At 34.1% G+C, this 20,247-nt stretch overlaps 1 protein-coding gene across 2 annotated transcripts in view; it reads right to left on the bottom strand.

Moving 5' to 3' along the window:
• The window catches only part of LOC119252662 (cytochrome b5 reductase 4), a 61,429-nt gene that overhangs the window by 11,890 nt on the left and 29,292 nt on the right, over positions 1-20,247 (bottom strand). For both annotated transcript variants that reach the window (XM_037520043.1, XM_037520044.1), the window contains exons 5-12: positions 17,069-17,098; positions 13,974-14,034; positions 12,750-12,807; positions 11,549-11,642; positions 11,292-11,324; positions 9,431-9,553; positions 2,913-3,053; positions 1,384-1,536 (exon numbers count right to left, since the gene is read on the bottom strand). In XM_037520043.1, coding sequence (XP_037375940.1) covers positions 1,384-1,536; positions 2,913-3,053; positions 9,431-9,553; positions 11,292-11,324; positions 11,549-11,642; positions 12,750-12,807; positions 13,974-14,034; positions 17,069-17,098 — 693 coding nt within the window. The remainder of the gene's footprint in view (positions 1-1,383; positions 1,537-2,912; positions 3,054-9,430; positions 9,554-11,291; positions 11,325-11,548; positions 11,643-12,749; positions 12,808-13,973; positions 14,035-17,068; positions 17,099-20,247) is intronic.

Raw genomic sequence — 20,247 nt, 5'->3', positions numbered from 1 at the left:
AATCTTCTATATACTATAGTTTGAAGTGGACCATAAGATTAGAGTATCCTGGGGAAAAAAGTCAGATGGTTGTTCACAAGATCACAGTTACCTTCACTAGATTTGTAGGTATTTCAAAAATTCTTTAGTTTCCCATTTAACATTCAATATTTTGGTATATATTACCCAAAGAGGACTGACTATATCCACTGTATCTTAATTTCTAAGCTTGGCTTATAGATACCAAGATAATTTTCTTCATTTCCATGTTAGTGCATGGAAATATAATCTTGTTATTATCTTGATGTACTATTATCTTGATGTTACTGTTACATTGTCTTGGAAAGGGGAAGAGCACTTTTACTGTTAGGCAAAGGGCAGAAAAAAGTTGAAGACTAAGACAAAAGGATTAGAAACATGAGGGTGTTTTCTAAATCTTAACAAATTTCAATATAGTCACTTCATTAATATTTTCTATACTAATAACAATCCTTTTATTAGTTTATCAAGGACCTATTATGTCAACTGAAATGTGGGAGATACAAAGACAAGAATTCTACCCTGGAACTCAAAGTTTAGTCAAGAAGAAACATTACTGTTAACAAAGAGCTAAAAGAGCAAGCTCCTTATTGGGGGGTTCAGAGGAGAGAGGCTATATATAGGAAGTGGTATTTTATTTGGGTCTTTGACAAGTAGAGAAAAAGGAACTTGACAAGTAGAGAAAGGGTTGATGGACATTCTTTATGTAAGGCAGATGCATATGCTTATGAGTGAGAATGATAAACTGAACAGCATGAATATTTTTGTACAGCAGGAGACAAAGTTGGAGAGATCCCAAAAGTCTTTGCAGGTCATGCAGAAAACTGAATCAGTTAGGTAATGGAGACCCATCAGAGCAACATGCTGCAGAACAACATGTTCAAGTCTATTCTCTAGGTATTTTGAAAAAAGAAATGGAAAATGTGGATCAATAGAAAAAGAGAAAAATCAGTTAGTGGCAACTGGCAGGAATCAGTTAAGAGACCAAGACAGAAATAACGAAGGCCTGATCCAAGAGACTGGCAAAGAGATACAAAAGAAAGACTAAAAAGTCACTGGGAGGTGGACTCACTGAAACTCAGTGGCTGACTGGAGTGTGAGGGAGAAAACTGGAAGACTCTAGGATGACTTAAATTTGCAGATTGGGTCAAGGATGAACAATGATGCTGCAAATAATAAAGACAAGGAATATGGGAGTTAAGGATAGGTTGGGTGGGACAAAGAGAACATGACTTTGGTTGTAGACATGTTAAGTTTAAGATATCTGATAGACCCCCTCATGGAGGGGACTAGAGGCAAAAATAACATATGCTCTAATCTAAAACACAAATAAGGTAAAAAATATGTATATGCAAAAATACTAACCAAACTGAAGATGATCAAGTTCTGGTGTTAAGAGTCCAGTGGGATAGATTTTGATCAAAAAGTAGATGTATTTATTGTTGTCAGGAACTGATTCCTTGCACTCTGAGAATAAGGATTCAGATACAGGTGTATATGGCTTCACTATTTCTGCACCTAGAAAAAGTCATGACAAAGAAATTCAATTCTAAAAATTCTGAAGATGAAACATACAAATTTTGTGATGCTATCAATATATATTCTGGAATATTTTCCTAATGAGTATATAATTCTAACTGTATGTTCTCAATCTATATAGTACATGTATATATATTCTATTTCTCTGTGCTGAAATAATTTTAACAAATCAATATATACTGTAAACAATTTTCAATGTGGGATGAGTTGATAGGGGATTTATGTCAATAAACTTAGATGACCATCAATTTCATGAACATATAAACTTTGTAATGGGTGAAAATAAAATGACGTCAAAGTCTACCATAGAGCTGTTAGATGGTACTTATATAAGTAATTTTAATTATAGACCTAAGTTTTTAAATAGTGGTTAATAATGGCCAATGAGAAGGAGAACAATTTTACTTTTTATTTCATTTATTTTGAACTCCTTTAATGTTTTAATATATTATAGCTTATTTTGTTAACTGAAAGAAAAGAATGCTAACCCAACTACTTCTAAGAATGCAATATTAAAAAATAGGGTAAAATTAATAAGAATTCATATGATATTATTGGTTAACCAAATTCCAAAAAGAAAGAAGCCAGAACATTCAAAAGACCAAAATTTTATACATGGCTCAAAAAGCATAAACAAAATTAATCTACTTATACATTATAATACATTGACAATAACTGCACTGGGGAAGATACCAGCTATTGAATGATAACCTGGCATTAGTAATAAGTGCCATTGTAATGAAACATATCCATCAAATTCTGGCTAACAGCTTATTAGAGTGATTATTGGAAAACACTATGCCATAAAATTGTTACTTTTACAGCCTCAAAAGGCCAAGAAAATAGTGAACATAATAAGAAGGGTATTTGAAAATGAAGGAAGAATAATTCACACAGCAAGGAACACATTTATAGAGCTGCTTAAAATGGTGGCACATAAAAGGAAAACATAATTATCCACCCATTATGAAATTTATAAATTCAACTTCATAAATGGCACAACCATTAAGTGGTTACTAAGAGATGCTAGTAGTATATATTTGCAGTAGATGTCTTCATGAAGGACTCTGTGCATTTTCTCAATCCTTTCCTTTTTAGGGCTTTGCTAGTAAATACTATATTGGTGGAACCATCTCTCTGATTAGTGGCAATTTCTTTGTTCCATACAGTAAGATGGCATGGCCATTGTTCCAACACACAGAAACACTATCCCCAAAACCTGTATCTTCTTATCACCTAGTGTAGTTACCCAGAAATGTTTATTAATAACCTAAACAGTTCTTCCTAAAGAGATCAGTACTGATTTTGAAATGCATATGAAAGAAGAGTTTCCCCAAAGACTCTATTTACCTTACCTGTAATAGTTAGTTTGAGGTAAACATGTCGCCCAATTGGCACCTGAAGGTGAGTGCTTGGTGGCAGCATCCAGCAGAAAAGCTTTGTATCATGAGTAACATCTTCCTTGGAAATTAACTGGCATTTTCTGTAGTACAAACCTAGAAAGCGATTCATTTTATTATTGATGAATAATTTCAGTAAGAAGTAACAGTAGAGTCCCTAAGTAAAAGTGCAATCCCAGCATTTGTTCTCTCTCTTTTTTTTTTTAAGATTTATTTATTTATGCATACAAGAGCTGGGGTACAGGCCAGAGGTGCAGGGGGGTGAGAGGATTCACAGAACAGGCAGACTGATGAAATACACTGCTGAAAGGGAGCAGTGGGTGAGACAGGAAGAGGTCTGCTGCGCCATGTGGGTTGCTCCCTGGCCGGCCAGGAATCGAACTCATGCTGCAGAGGCTGCTGACTGCTTCACAGTGCAGTGCTTAACCCCTTGCACCACTAGGAAGGCCCCCAAATCTCTTTTGTGTATTTAAATAAAACATTCATAGCATATCTTCAAGCACTAGCAATAACTGTCTACAGGTACATTTCTATTTATATATTGTGGTAAAGATAACGAAGAAGGATGCTCAAAGACTGAGAATTCTGACACCTTTCCCTCCTTTCCCCACTTTTTCCCCAAATGTATTTTAAATTAGTATTATTAAGTTGAGAGTACAGATTCCTTTTGAACTATTACTGTTCAAAATATTCCCAAAGGGTATTAGGATGTTTTACTGTCTTAACTAGACCAGTGCAAACTGAATCTTTCTTTCAAAGTGAGGATTTTGTAGGGCTAAACAATAGCATTAAACTGGGAGGACAGCTTTCTCTTAGATTCAATGGGGACCTTGGGCAACACAGTATTAGGAAGATTATCACCAAGTTTGGAAATTTCTATACCAATTTTCTTCTCAGTTCCACAACTAATTCACCCAACATTTATATACTGAAGTGCCTGATTCACCTGAATCCTAAGTCTTCAAGTATCTTCTGTTCTATCTTTTACTATAGTAAATAATTTCGTACTTAATTAGTCTGCCACATTTACTCTGTTTCTTCAGATTTCATCTTCAGACCATTCTGATAGAAATTATAAGACACAAGATGCCAATCTTATAGTTATTACGCAGGCAATTACTTAATTCCTATTGAGTAGGGGAGATAATTTAAGAGAACAAAGAACAGTGAAGTTTTTATTTGCTATTTCAATATTTCTTAATTTCTAGTAATTCTGAATGTTTATTTTAGGCAACAAAGAAACACAGATATATGGGCAAGGGCTGGTGAGAGGTGAGGGTGGTTCTTTCTGCAAGAAGAGCTATTCCCTGTGACAACTGTTTGCTTGCAGAATTACGGGCACTACAGATAATCTCAATTAAATGCTTACAGTGCACTGACAAGCACGTTTACAACACAGACAATACTTCAATGTGTGTGTATAACATAAGCAGTTAAGAAGTCCTGAAGAGAGTGTAGGTAGGTCAGTCAACCCATGTAAAAATGCCATTTTTCTAACTAATATCAGCCATTTCATAGTTTAATTGAATTAAAAAGACAGCTATGGATTATGTATATATACATATATATTTATCACGAAGATTTATAAATGACTACTAGCAAATCAAAATTATGACAAAATTTTAAAAATAATTTTAGTATCACAAGATCTGTGAGTTATTTGTTGGCAAATATTTAAAACTACCATTGTCAAGTTACCAAAGTCCCCATATTACAAATAATCTTAATGAAAATAAATTTTAGGTTGGATTCAGAAACAGCAACCCAATGACCTATTCGTTTCTGACATTTAATAGACACATAATTTTTCTGGCCATCATACACACACACACATACACACACACACACACCCTATTCACTTAAAATTTTCTTTTTTTTAAAAATATATGTTTTTTTTAATAGAGGCATGTTTTTATTTATTTATTTATTTATTTATTTATTTGTTTGTTTTGTTTATACATGCACTGGGTACAGTCAGAAGCGTGGGAGGGTGAGAGAATTCACCAGAGCCAGAGCGGGGAGCAGAGCAGGCAGAAGGACCGAAGTACACTGCTGAGGGGAGCAACGGGTGGCAGGTGAGGTGGGACCCTCCTCCGGTGGCCTGGGAGCAGTCGGGGATCGAACTGGCGCCGCACAGGCTGCGGGCAGCTTCGCAACCCAGCGCTCAACCGCTGCGCCACCTGGGAGGCCCCTATAATTTTTCTTTTTAGGGAGAAAAAATTAATTGGAAACATCCAACTTATAAAAGGTAGTCTAGTTCCAATCATACAATATAAACTGTCACCTACTCTATTCAGATTAAAATTATTTTTCTTTAAGTTCTATGCTATATTTGCATATTTCATATCAGTACAGATTTGATACAAGAAGGTACTGCATTAAAAATCTTCAACATACATGTTTATTTTCAACCTAAATTTTTTTTAGCTAAGAAATGTCAATAAGAGGAAGCTAGCAAGTTAATATGATAAAAACCAAAAATTTTAGTAAATCATACTTAAAACCTAAGAATCATGTTATGCACTGTAATGTAAACATTTGGAGTTACTATCAGCAAGGCAATCATAATATAATAATCTGATGATGTGAGTATTCAATTTTGTTAGTGCATAAAATAAGCTTCAATTTCCATCACAATTTAAGGAGCAGAAAGAATAAAGAAAAAATTATCCATGTTAATTCAATCAAACAAAGTAAAATTTCCCTAAACTCCAAGTTATTTTCCAAAGTGGAAAATCTAATTCACTGAAAAATACATGCCTGGCTTCAATTTCAGACAAGAAAGTTAAAGTTAAATATGGTGGTTCATGACGCAGGTAGAAATTTATGGCAGGGATAAAAGAGTTCACAGAAAGCCCCAGAAAATTATAAAGAAGAATTCTTGAGTGATATTCATCGTAACCATTTCCAAATGGAGGTCATCTGTGGTTCTCAGTATCATTTACTTCTGGAATTGGCTTTTATCTGATCTGCTAAGATTTTTCAATCACTAGTCAGATAAATTTCAGGGCAAGAGACTTCCTGTTAATAATATCTCTTTTCATTTTCATTATCCTTTACCTATTTTCTTCTGATCTGCTAGATCACACCATTATTTCTCTGTGTTCTCTCTCCTTACCTAATACCACAAAATTCAGACCTGGTCTGGTAAAATTAATCTATTTGACCTTTCCCACACACAGCTAACATTTTTCATTCTCTACAATCTTCAAATGCCTGGCACAGTAAGTACTCAATAATGATTTGAAGCTTTACTTGCACAAACCCCTTCATAGGATTGTTTTGAAAACCACCGTCAAAACATCACTTGAAATTCACCTCCTTCAGAGATTCATTCAAGGGCAAATTCATTTGCAGCTGTTCACTTGGGGTTACCACAGAAAATGTTCAGTTTATACTATGTAACTTGCTTTTTGGCCTGTTTATTTAGAAACATATTTTTCAATCTTATGTTTCTGTATGTTTGTTCTTCCAACTGGAAAAATAATATCTGATACCTAAAAAGGCTGTCTATACACAGTGCCTAAAATAGTTGTTTACAATAATGTATACTCAAAATAAGGCTACTTGATACTTTTTTGAAAATTAAGATATTCACAAATATAATTTTATAATTTTAAATACTTAAAGATGGTAAATTGAATACAGTTAGTTCCTATTAATGCAGTTAGTTCCTATTAACCCACACTAAATAACACAGATTTGTATATATTTAGTTGTTTTTTATGCATAAGCACGAAAACAGAAAGAATGGAAATAAGAAAAAGTAATAAAGCTTTGGGTGTTGATAGGGCAAAGAGATGATGAGTAACCAATTCAGAGGACTCACTGAAGTTGAATCCTAAGTTACAAGAATAGAAAGTCACAAATCAAGTCATTTGAAAATGAGATCCCTCCCTTCAAGCCTTAGAAATCAGAGAAAGCAAGTACCTCTGAAAAAAATTTAGATGCCCCACTCACCTACCCTCCCCTACTTAGCAGTCACACTACTGATGCTCTCCTCTTCTGGCAAGCAATAATTAGTTTCCTCACTAGGGAGGGTAAAACAAATGGTCTTTAGATTAGATAAATATCAGACTGAATTATATTGCCCTCAATTTTCATACATTGAACTCATAACCTCCCCCTAGACCAAGAATGTGACTATATTTGGATATAGGGTCTTTTAATAGTCAACTAAGTTAAAATGTGGACATCAGGGTGGTCCCTGATTCAATATGACTAATGTCATTGTAAGAAGGGACAAAAAGGACACATAGACACATACAGAGTGAATATCATGTGAAGACAGCTGTCTACAAGCTTAGAAGAGACCTTAGAAGAATCCAACCTTGCCAACACCTTGGTCTTGGACTTCTAGCCTCTAGACTGTGAGAAAAATACATTTTTGTTGGTAGGCTATCCAGTCTGTAGTACATTGTCAGGAATTCTTGCAAACTAATACAGTATACAAGAAAATAACAACAAAAAAGGGAAATTACGGTTTATAGGTATCCCAACCTTCTTTTCCTCTGATTTCTAAAATGTTGAGGATAGGGTAGGAATTATTAACTCTAGGTTCTAACAAAATGCTGGCATTAAACTTTTCCCAAAGAAAAAAATCTAGCCACAAATAAATATTACTGTCAATGCACATTCACATGTACAAAGCTTCCAGTTAACTTTTAGAGTTTCACCCTGAAATATGAGCAGAGAGTCGAGGATCAGCAAACATTCAAAGAAAGCATGTAATATGAAAGAGAGAACTAATCAAATAAACTGGGCACACGAGGCTATCAAAGAAGAAAACTCAAATACTATGAGTAATTCTTTAAAGTAAAAGAGAAACTAGTAAGATGAATAGGATGTTAAAACAAAGGAAAAGAAATCAAGAGTTCTTAGAAGTCAAAGGATAAGAGTAGAAATGGCATCAACAGAAAAACTGGATGACACAGCTCAAGAGATCTTCCAAAAAAGTAGAACAAAGGAATAAAATTAAATAAAAGCAGAGATACTAAGAGGATGTGTTAAAGAAGTTTAAAATAAGAACAATTTTAGAAAGCAAAAACAGACTACAGAGGGAAGAGAAATCAGTATTTTCCAGACTAGACGGTTCTAAGTTCCCATAATGAAAGAATACAGAGGATAAACATGCAGCACAAAGGATGAAAACAGACCCACAGTGAGGCATATAAAACTGTGAAGTTTCAAACGACTTGGAACAAAGAACAAATGCTATTGATTTCCAAAGAAAAAATAGATTGTATTCATTTTGTGAAAAGTCATCAATTAGAACACTTATAATATGCACCCTTTCCTATAAATATATTATACTTAGTTTAAAAAAACTTAGAAAAATAAAGGAAGGAATGAAATGAAGAAAGGCAATGAATTATATTTTAGGAATAAATAGAAACTAGCTTAAGTAACTAGCAAAAAAACAAGAAGCGTGTTTTCTTCAAAAGAAAAAGATGTGCACACAAAGCATAAACTTAAACTTGTCACTGTACTTTTTATAAAAAGGAACCCGAAGGAGTGAGTGTTTGGACAACAGTCTACATAGGAGGGCTTCTCCAGTCATTTATCATCACCTAGTAACTTTGTTATACTTCAACATTAGATAATAGAACCTGAAATTTACTTTTTATTTTATTTTATTTTTTAATTCTTATTTATTTATTTTTTTTGTGGGACCCTCACTGGTGGCCAGGGAATGAACCGACGCTGCAGAGGCTGCAGGCAGCCTTGTAGCCCAGCGCTCAACTGCTGCGCCACCAGGGGAGGTCCTGCTTTTTGTTTTAAAGATTTATTTATTTATACATACAAGAACTGGGGTACAGGCCAGAAGCATGGGAGGGTGAGAGAATTCACCAGAGACAGAGTGGAGAGAAGAACAGGGCAGAGAGACCTAAGACACTGCTGAGGGGAACAGCAGGCGAGGAAGGAGAGGTCTGCCATGCCATGTGGGTAACTCCCTGGTTGGTGGGGAATTGAACCAGCACTGCAGAGGCTGCGAACAGCTTTGCAGAGTGACACTCAACCCGCTGTGCTAACAGGGAGGCCCTACTTTTTTTTTTTTTTAAAGATTTATTTATTTATACAAGCACTGGGTACAGTCAGAAGTGCAGGAGGGTGAGAGAATTCACCAGAGCCAGAGGGGAGAGCAGAACAGGCAGACTGACAAAGGACACTGCTGAGGGGAGCAGCAGGCGGCAGGAGAGGTCTGTATGCCATGTGGGACTCTCGCCTGGGGATCGAACCAGCGCTGCAGAGGCTGTGGGTAGCCTCACAACCCAGTGCTCAACCACTGCGCCACGGGGGAGGCCCCTACTTTTTTTTTTTTTTTAAAAAAAAAAAACCTTTTTCAACTTTAGAGCAAGAGATACAAAGATCTTGTGTCTCATCTCAAAGTGGCCAGGTACATACCAGATTCTGGTACGATTGTGTCATAACCATTTCATGAACATAGGGATCAAAATAGCAGCACAGCATACCTGTATCTTTCCTTGGAATAAATGAATTATGATTCTCCAGGGGATGGCCAAGACATTTCCAAGGAGTATTCTCTTTTTTCTTTAGGACAATCTCTATTTTTCCCACATTCTCAACAACTCGCACTGAAAGAGAATAAATTCTATTTGGATTCACTGAAATTAAATGTAAGATTTTATTATAAAAAACAATCTTTCCCAAACAACCAACATGTCCCAATTAAGTATGAACAACAGTGATGACTTGTGACATAAATAAAACTTTGTGTTTATATTTATCAAAATTGTTTATGTCTCATATGATATTAAATTCAGTTTATTTTATTTTAGATTCAGACAGCTTCTTTCAAACTAATTTATCAAAGGCCCAACTAATACATATGGCTAGTTTACATATGGGCTCAAATATAGTCAGCCATGACAATTAAATAACACAAAAATGGTGAAAGGAAGGTGATAACAGGCAAATTAGCCATTGCGAGTACTCAAAAAAAATCAAATTTAATTTATATATTTTAACATTTCTTAGTTGGCATCAGAGGAATTCTTATGAGTAAATTTAGCAGACCAATACTGAGCCTAGTAAGTAAAGAAAAAGCCTTAGGAAAATACATCCATGTAAAAGTGCATATAAATCTTTGATAATTAAAAAGCCTTTAGATTATCTTTTATAAAATTATTTAAATATATGGGTATAACGTTAAAATACAGACTTTTACAAAGTTAATTAAATTTGAATTAAAAGTGCTTTTTAACCTAAGCTATATTTCATTTTGCCTTTAGAAGTACTCTGTTCCTCCTCATTAATATATAATTCAGTAGTAATTTAAAAACTTAGGATAGATTAGTCAAATGAATTCAAATCAATGAGCACTGACTTGAAGTTTAACAAACATAAATCATGGCCCTTCACTTTAAGAAGCTTAACTCAAAAAATTTACAACGCTTACTATAGCAAATAGAGAAAGGCAAGAACAGATACAGTGGAAGGTAGTCTGAAGTACTTTAAAGCAAGAAACTACATAGAAAATTACATATATATATATGCGCTAAATACACGCATTTATATATATAACAGAATATTACACAACCTTTAAAAGAAAAAGGAAATCTTGCGATTTGCAACAATATAGATAAACCTGGAAGGCATTATGTTAAGTGAAATATGCCAGACAGAGACAATAAGTCTGCATAGTATCACTTACATATGCAGTCTTTTTTTTTTTTCTTTAAGAAAAGGCAAACTCATGGAAACAGAGAGTAGAATGGTGGTCACCAGGAACTGAGGGGTTAGGGAAATACAAACTTTCAGTTAAAAGATGAACATCTATTGTACAACATGGCAAATATAGCTGATGATACTGTATTGTATAAAAACTTTCTAAGACAGAAGAACTTTTAAGTGCTCTCACAAAACAAAAGGTTATGGCTATATTAATTAATAAAGGAGAATTCTTTCACAAAATATACCTATATATATCATCATGTTGTACATTTATAAATGTAATGTTAATTATAATTCAATAAAAGACAAAAAATTCAAGAAACCACCATCCTATGATAGTCTTCTGTTGTTAAAATGCTGTATAAAATCCACATTATGCATTTATATGCAATAATACTCATTCATTTTATGCCAATATTAAATATTTAAATATATATATATGCCCCTAAGAAAAATTGGTACTAGTATATTTCTACAAGCTGCATATGAGGAGAAGGGCAGAAATGATGAAGGAAGAAATGGACAGAAGAAAGAGATTTTTTCTAAGGAGAGAAAAAGGAAAGTAGCAAGGGAAAAGATTACGTATGTGTGCACAAAAGATTATGTGTGCACAAAAATAATTATTTTTTAATAACTTACCAGAAACATCCTCCTTAACCTCATGACTTAGACCTGGAAGAGAAAAATACTTTTAAACTCTAATTTACACAGTCTATTAACACCATGGAAGATCATACAAGTGGGTCTTTTCTGCACTATTTTACATCTCTTAAATAAAACATTCTGAAAGATCAAAAGAAATAAAACTGTACACAACCAAAATGTATTCATATATGATATATATATATATATATATATATATGGGTGTTTCTATTAATAAGGAGTAAGATACTTACCAATATGTACAATATATGAAAAGTCCTTGATAATTGTTTCTGCTCTAAAGGAATTGTCCTGGTGATCAACTATTATTGAATCTAAATTGAGATCCTTGAATAGAAAACAAAAAAAGGAGATCAAAAGTAAATTTTTTCCCAAGCTTCTACAACTATACTTTACAGAACCAAAAATCTAAATAAACATTATTCCCGTTTTTCCCTTTCATTCAGTCTAGTTCTTCAAAGTACACTGTGTCTTGCTGCTATCACCAATGTGAGAAGACCTCAACCTCCCTAGGCCCTGCCCGATTGGTTTTGGGCTGCATGATGAAGAGATAATAATGAGAGGGAGCTGAAGGTGGGTCAAGCAGTGTCTCTGGCCCTCCTGGCTGTATCAGCTGGTTACTTCTGAGGAATGGTCAAGTCATGCTTCAAGAGTCAGAGGAACACACTGGTTCAGATGAGGTTTTGATACTACAGAAGCATCATGAATGCTCAGAAATTCCTGGCTGCCCAAATTTGGTTTCAATCTACATGGTTCCTCAAGTGTGGGAACTTCTCAGCTGCTGGAGGACGTGTTTAGAGATGTGTTAAATTATCTGCTTATTAACTGATTTCCCATCTGGACTGTAAGTCTCATGAATGCCAAGCCTCTGTCTATCAGGCCCCATCATTACATCTTGAATTCCATCAACACTGTGATGCAAATAAGATAGGTATTTGATAAGTACTCAGTGAGTAAACTATCTCCTTAATTTTTATTTCAAGAGGGCATGTGAACCCCATTAGTGGTTTAAGTATACTAAGCCACAGTAATGCAGTCTCTCCTGACTCTCAAATTCCATTTATATACTAAAAATTTGTTTAATAGTGAAGTTAACTGGGACTCTTACATTCGTTATCTATGATTTTTTTTTTTTTTAAATCACAGAACAGCACAAAAAATACTTCTTAATCTAGTGTTTTCTAAGAGGCTATACGTAAGCATATATCCATGGAGCTGGCTTGCCTGAGTTCAAAATACCAGATTTGCCACTTACTGTGTGACTTTGGGTAAATTACTTAATCTCTCTGTTTTCTTTCTGTAAAATAGAGGTAACAAAAGGATCTACTGCATAGAACTGCTGTCGGCTAATACATTAATATGAAAAGAGTGCTTAGAAAAGTACCTAGCACATAGCTAATACTTTTTTTTTTCTGATTTTAAAAATGTGTTTACCTTCTGTTTAGTATATATGACAACGGTGACTAAAGAGTCTGTTTGGAACCAGTCATAGCTGTAAAATATTTAAAAAATGAAGAATTATATTGATAATCCTGTGCATTATCTTACATTAAATCATTACATGATTTTAAATTATATGTGGTTTAAAATATACTGACAAAATAAACATATGATTTAAACGGTATGGTTTAAAATCTACAGTGAGAAACATATTTCTCAAGGTAAACTTTTTTCCTAAATAATCAGTGGTTGTATTATATAATCAGCAATTATTTTCAAATTTAAAAATTTATATACTTCCATGTGTCCTAATATGAACAAAAACAAACAGTATCTTTACAAATCACTTTAAAAGCTATAAATATTACTAAAATCTTCTTTTTTAGACCAGTAACAGAGCAGAAATGGTTTCTTAAGCAGCTTACTTACTACCTACACACAGGCACCCATAGGTGAATCCTGGAGGAGTTATTTTTTAGATTCTTAAAATTGTAATAAAATAGATTTAACAAGTATAACAAGATACTATTGTATAAAGATTACAGGTGGGGAGAAAGATAGTAAGAGAAAGAACAATAACCCTAAGGGAATTAGAAATACCATTAAAAACACTACACGGATTGCTTCATTTACTACAACAGTGGATAATATATTGTGAAGGATTTTCATAAAAACTGATTTAAGAAACTACATAAGCAAAAATAAAGTTGTTATGGTATAGTCATAAGGGATGCAGACAAAACTGCTCTTGCAGAATATTTAATGTCAGAGAAAATTGTTCATAGAATTATAATATTCATATTATCAAAATAGAATAATATATGGGAACAGGTACATGAGTCCAACTGGATAAAACAAACCAAATATTAAGAGATGCATGCAGGGTTGGTGGGATTACCATAAATTTTTCACTTTATTGGGTCATTTGTCTGTATTTTCCACGTTTTATGTCATGAACATACATTTTATAATCAGAACAAGTATTTTTGAATGTTTTTTTTTAAAGCTTTGGTGCTTAAAATGGATAAGGCTTAAGTTACATTTAAAAATCCATGTTTACAAAATAGCTCATCCTCCAAAATTTCTGATGAGACACTACATAGTTCTTGTGTCAAAGAAGCATGTAATAAGCCATAAATCAAACCCAGAGATGTTTTCTTATTTGAATGTATGTTAGTGAAGAACTTATTCAGCTTTTGAAAGTACAAGACTGCATACCTTGGAGAATGCAGCTCTTCTTTGGCAAGGTGATCTGTCACTTGGCTCTTGGGAAGGATACCTAGATAAAGAAAAAGAAATAAAATACATCATAGTTCATCTACAGAGCAATTTTTTCCCTTCTCAGTCAACTTCTTCAAATATTATAAAAATCACAATATATTATAAATAATAATATAAATGTACAACTTGATGAATTTCCATAAAGTAAAACATGCCCTAGTGCCCCCTTTCAATCACCTCCCCTTCCAATCACCTCCCCTCACACTTTTCTGACAACTTCATGACAACCTGTACTTGGCCTTTATACAAATGTAGTCATGAGATAGGTTCTCTTATTCTGGCTTATTCCTCCAGCATTATATATATTACAACTTTTATGTCAAACAAGCATAATTGACAATAATCAATAAATCAAGCCTAAAGATTTCTGAGATTTTATCCATGCTACTGAATATATCAGTAGTTTGTTCCTTTTAATTACCGCATAGTATTACTTTGCATGCACACTGCAGAATTTACTCATTCACCTGTTAACAGACGAGTTTTTTCCAGTTTGGGGCTACTATGAACATTCTTATACATGTTTATGTACATTCTTATAAAATCAATGTTTCTGGTAGCTACACAGGGTGTATGCATGTTTAGTAGATACTACTCAACAGCTTTTCAAAGTAGTTATACCAATTTACACTTATTTACCAGAAGTGTTTGAGAGTTTTAGTTTCTCCATAACTTCACTGATGTGCTAGTCTGTCATTTTCCACTTTAGTCATTCTTGTGGGCATACATCAAAATAGCATTTTACAAGTCCATTAAAGCTGTCGTTTTCAAATTGCTTTAGAAAACTCAGACATGGAAAATTTCAGGAGATTCTGAAAAAATCAAGTTATTTCCCCCCACCCCCCATAATAAGAGTACATTGTGTCTACCTACGATTTAGTTTGGAAAAAAAGATTGCTGCTGCTAAAAGACTCCTGAAAACAGCACATCAATTATATTACTATTTCTCCAACTCTGCAGGAAAAATAAAATGTAACATTTAGTTTCTAGCGAGTCCTAGAATTTTCAAATTAGAAGTCACAGTAATTATATAGAGTTGGGAGGCACCTTTGAGACAAGCTAGTTTAGAGATCTTCAAGTTTCTTTTCAGTTACAGAATTTTTCTACTTAAACACAAATTTAAGTATAAGCTGTCAAACAGACACATATTTTTTTAGATGAGGCTGACAGCCCTAAGCACAGGTCCTACTCAGCCTTCACCCCTTCCCAAGTCACTTTGCAGAACATTTAATTTTCAGATAGATAAACCAGGAAGTCTCCAAGAGTGACATAACAAAGCTAAAGTTATGAAATTATTAGCAGTGAACTGAAAAAAGAATGCTCTACCACAAAACTATAGGTATAACAAAAGACAAGACTATAATATTAAAATGTGTTCTTTTCTAAATAACAAAAATCAATTAATAATAAGTTATTAATTTGAAGCCCTGAAAGATTTTGTTACAAAATTAACAGCATTCATTTTTTTTTTGAATCCACCTAGATATATAAGTGAAAAACAAACATACCACAATATAAAACTACATCAGAAATCTAAGAATATCTATTAGAAAAAGTCATCAATATAAATCATTACTCATTAGTCAATTTTGAGCTTACATATGACCTGATTAGGACCAGGAAATCTGGATCTGAGTTCAGTGTCTGCACTGTGATCTTATAAAAAAAAAAAAAAAAAAAAAAAAAAAACCCACTATTTCAAATTCAAAGCAGTAAAGAAATATGGCCTGCAATCTCATGAAACAGCAAATAAGACTACTGTCAAACACTAAGAAAATATAGAGTACCAAACAAGTATAACTTAATTAGAAGAAAATGTCAGAGACCAAACAAAATACAACATCTGACATATAATATCTTTCAGGATAAACTGAAGGAAATCTGGTGTGACTTAGCGGTGGAACAAAATAATTAAGATGTACTGAATCTTAAGAATGAACATTCTTTCCCCAAAATGCTGATTGATTGATGAATGTCAATTTGAAGGGATCCAGCAGAATACTGTAGTAGTCTATATTATTCAGTATTTTAAACAGCCATAGGTATATCATACCTGCAAATATCTAGATTTACCACATAGACTTAAATAAGTGAAAATGAGCTTATTTTGAGCTTAATTGTCACAGAAGAGACAATTATCAGATGAAATCTAAGATCAGTCTCTCATTTAATAAAGTGTTATATTCTCAGATAAACCACTTTAGGTGTTATATCACAAACTACATAATGAGTATGCAATACAGACTATTTTCTCTAGTTAAAAGATAACTCATCTGGGAATCTACTTGGAGGCTGAATTTCTATAACTTTCTTTAGCAAACAGAAAGAAAAATTATTTCTAAACATACATTAATATACTGAGTACTAGTAGCCCCATGCATGAGTCATCACGACCACCACCCCACACTTTTTTTTTAGAGAATGGTGTTATGTCAGTCACAATTCCAAGTCATACTGAAAGGCTGATGAAGCCAGAGCTGCTGTGTCCTGAGAAGGAAAGATTAACAGGCTAATCAGCAACTATATGCAAACATGGAGGTGAGAGCTCATTTGCCTGAGGGAGGTGACTTGTTCAGCTCTCTTCTGAGGATGGATCTCCTAATCATAAGTAAAGCCATGTGTCACTTAAAGACTTTTTGGTCAACAATGGACTGCATATATGATGGTGAACCAATAGACTATATATTTTAACCCAGGAGTGTAGTAGGATATACCATCAATGTTTGTATAATTATACTCTATGAATTTGCATGATGAAATCACCTAATTATGCCTCTTCTCAGGAAATTATCTCTGTTTAGTGACTCTTGATTAGTTGAGCCAGGGCACATGAACACATGTTCAAAGATGTCATAGAAGCAACTACTATGAGGCAGGAATAGGGGATCTCTAAAGTTTGTCAAAATCTCTAAATTTGAGCAAGACAACTTTCATAGCAAAAATATCTAAATACCCCCAGATTATTCTGAGAAGCAGTATCATACATGATCATTTGAATGATTCATTTTTTATTACAAACTTTTATGACTTACCATTTAAGACTTTCTTTTCCTCACAACAGTCTATATTTAGGGAAAAAAACAGAAAAAGTCAGAGAAGAATGCTATAACTAATTAGAGACTAGCAGTTAATATTATTGATTTAAAGATAGCCATCTTCCATTTTTGAACCAATTTCTTCTAAGGTCTGAGGAGAGGAATAAGGCTAATAAACAGATGGCTATGTTTTAAATAAGTTTCATTTCTGGGGCCTCCCCGGTGGCGCAGCGGTTGAGCGTTGGGTTGCGATGCTGCCCGCAGCCTCTGCGGCGCTGGTTCGATCCCCAGCTGCTCCCCGGCCACCGGAGGAGGGTCCCACATGGCGCGCAGACCTCTCCTGCAGCCTGCTGCTCCCCTCAGCAGTGTACTTCGGTCTTTCTGCCTGCTCTGCTCCCTCCTCTGGCTCTGGTGAATTCTCTCACCCTCCCGCGCTTCTGACTGTACCCAGTGCATGTATAAACCAACCAACCAACCAAACAAACAAACAAACAAACAAATAAATAAATAAAAAACATGCCTCTAAAAAAAGAAAAAAAAAAAAGTTTCATTTCTGAAGACTGCCATACTGTTCCTCCAGATGTTTATCTCCCATTTCACTGGGCTTTTTCTGCTCCTTTGGTCATTTTCTCCTAATAGTCTCCTTAGTAAGCATGTAAAGACCCAAGTTTTGGCCAGGCTATCCTATTCTGAATCATTTAATATTAATAGATTACATTTAATAATGAAATATACATCTTATCAACCCAACAAAAGACACCTATTACCTTATTATCTTTACCTTTAATTGAGGTCAATATTTACAATGAGTGTCATTGTTATACCAATTTTTTTATACTTTATTTTTTTAAACATCCTTGTTTATTTTTTCACAATATAGGATTTCTCTCCTCAGGTGTGGTCACTATATTTTTCCCTTTACCAACGTGTGCACAGTCCTTCACCACACTCTGCCCCCCACTCTCCCCATTCTCTTCTCTCCCTCCTCTTCTGAGTGTCTCAGATCTATGGTTTGCTTTCAAGGGTTAGTCTTACAGTTTGTCTTTGTCTGATCCTTTGTTTAGTTTCTCTAGATTCCACATATAAGTGAAACCACCTAGTATTAATCTTTCTCACTATGTTTAGAATAATCCCTTCTATTTCTATCCATATTGCCACAAATGGCCTTAGAAAACCACCCCACTTACAATCTCACCAAGAAAAAAATCAAGTACCTGGGAATAAACCTAAACCCAACAACAACGGAGGCAAAGGACCTATACAAGGAGACCTATTAAACATTGTTAAAAGAAGTAGAAGACACAAAGAAATGAAAAGATATTTCTTGCTCATGGATTGGAAGAAGCAACAGTGTCAAAAAGGACATCCTCCTCAAAGCAATGTATAGACTCAATGCAATCCCAATAAAAATCCCAATGACATTCTTCACAGAAATGGAACACAGACTACTGAAGTTTATACAGAACCACAAAAAATCCCAAATAGGGCCTCCCTGGTGGCGCAAGGGGTTAAGCACCACACTATGAAGCAATCTGCAGCCTCTGCAGCACAAGTTTGATTTTGGCTGGCCAGGGAGAAACCCACATGGTGCAGCAGACCTCTCCTGCCTTGCCCTCTGCTCCCCTCAGCAGTGTATTTCAGTCAGTCTGCCTGTTCTGTTCCCCAATCCATCTCTGGTGAATCCTCTCACCCCCCACATCTCTGGCCTGTACCCCAGCTGTTGTATGCATAAATAAATAAATCTTAAAAAAAAAAATCCCAAATAACCAAAGCTCTCCTGACTAAACAGAGGAAAGCAGAGGTATCACACGTCCAGCCTTTATATACTATAAAGCCATAATAACTAAAACAGCAGGCTAATGTTATTGTAAATTTAAATGGCTCAAATGCTGAAAATATTCTAAGATTTTCAGGTGCACATACAATGCAAGTGTCAATGTTTCAGTTAAAAACAGAAAAATAACAAGTTAACACAAAATATCCAAACAGTAAGTTGTTAAGGTGATATCACCATCTTATAGAAAAAAGAAAATAGAAAAAAGAAACTAAAGTACTTATATCAAAGTTTTCAGATTTTTATGTTCTGATTTTCAATCAACCAGAGACCCCCATAATTACCTTTATTTTGCCCAACTGTTGTTAAATAGTCATGATTAAGGAAGACAGATAAACATCCTTTTCATCTGTTTCTCTTATTTGCCAAAATAATTTCATAGCTGAGAGGGAGCCTGACAATATACAGCAAATTACCATTTTATCCCTCCATTTAAGACTTCAATGAAATCCATGTCTCTTCAGCAACAAAACCAAGGTCAAATTTTGATTCCCCTAAGACTTAATGCCTCACTTCTTAATATGCCATTGTTAGAGTTAATACTTCCTAAAAGGATACAAGACCTAAAATCTATTTAAATTTACCTTCAAGTGAACTTTGCTGATCAACCATCAGACAAAAATCTAATCATGACAGGGATCACTGACAAATTAACATATGTCCATTACTTTCATGCAGTATTTCATCTATTTTTGTGAATGCAGTTGTGATTATTTGTTTTATCTTAGAACAAACAGTAAATTCACAGTAATAAAAATAAATGAAATCTATTTTCAGCATAGTACATGTCTGGCAGTTTGATGAATCTCATTTAAATGTTTTATCTAAAAGGCTCACAGATTATGAAAAATTATCTCAGGTAATTTGTCTCTAGAGAAATATATTTTATATATTATTATAAATTATATTATAAAATAAGATATGTATGTATCATCTCATTTGATTACTTCTCCCCTGAGGTATATTTATTTGAATCTGTGTGAGAACTCTCTGGATTCTGTTAAATTAGTATTTTTTTCCTGAGTTTTCTTTTAATACAAGAAGTACCAATAGAAACTTCTACCTCAATGGTCTAAATTACCTTTAAAAACTCTATGAGTCTACTTTTGCAACTCTTTTCAAAAATTGACTCACAGAAATAAGAGACTATTTTTTACTATCGAGTATACTTACATCTGAAATCATTTTAGTCACAAGAGATACTCTCCTCTCTGATGTGAAATGCAATATTCTGTCTTGATAACTAATTCTATTATTTGGCTGGCTGGCTCCATGGTCAAAAGAATTCATGTCTTCTCATAATGTTTGTCAAACTGCATTACTCTGAGAGGAGCCTCTGCTC

The sequence above is a fragment of the Talpa occidentalis genome, unplaced genomic scaffold (assembly GCF_014898055.3).
Source record: "Talpa occidentalis isolate TD23 unplaced genomic scaffold, MPIMG_talOcc4v2.1 talOcc4.2, whole genome shotgun sequence".
Lineage (NCBI taxonomy): Eukaryota > Metazoa > Chordata > Mammalia > Eulipotyphla > Talpidae > Talpa > Talpa occidentalis.
The sequence above is the reverse complement of the archived record's forward strand: the minus strand, read 5'-3'. Positions and strand labels throughout refer to the sequence as shown.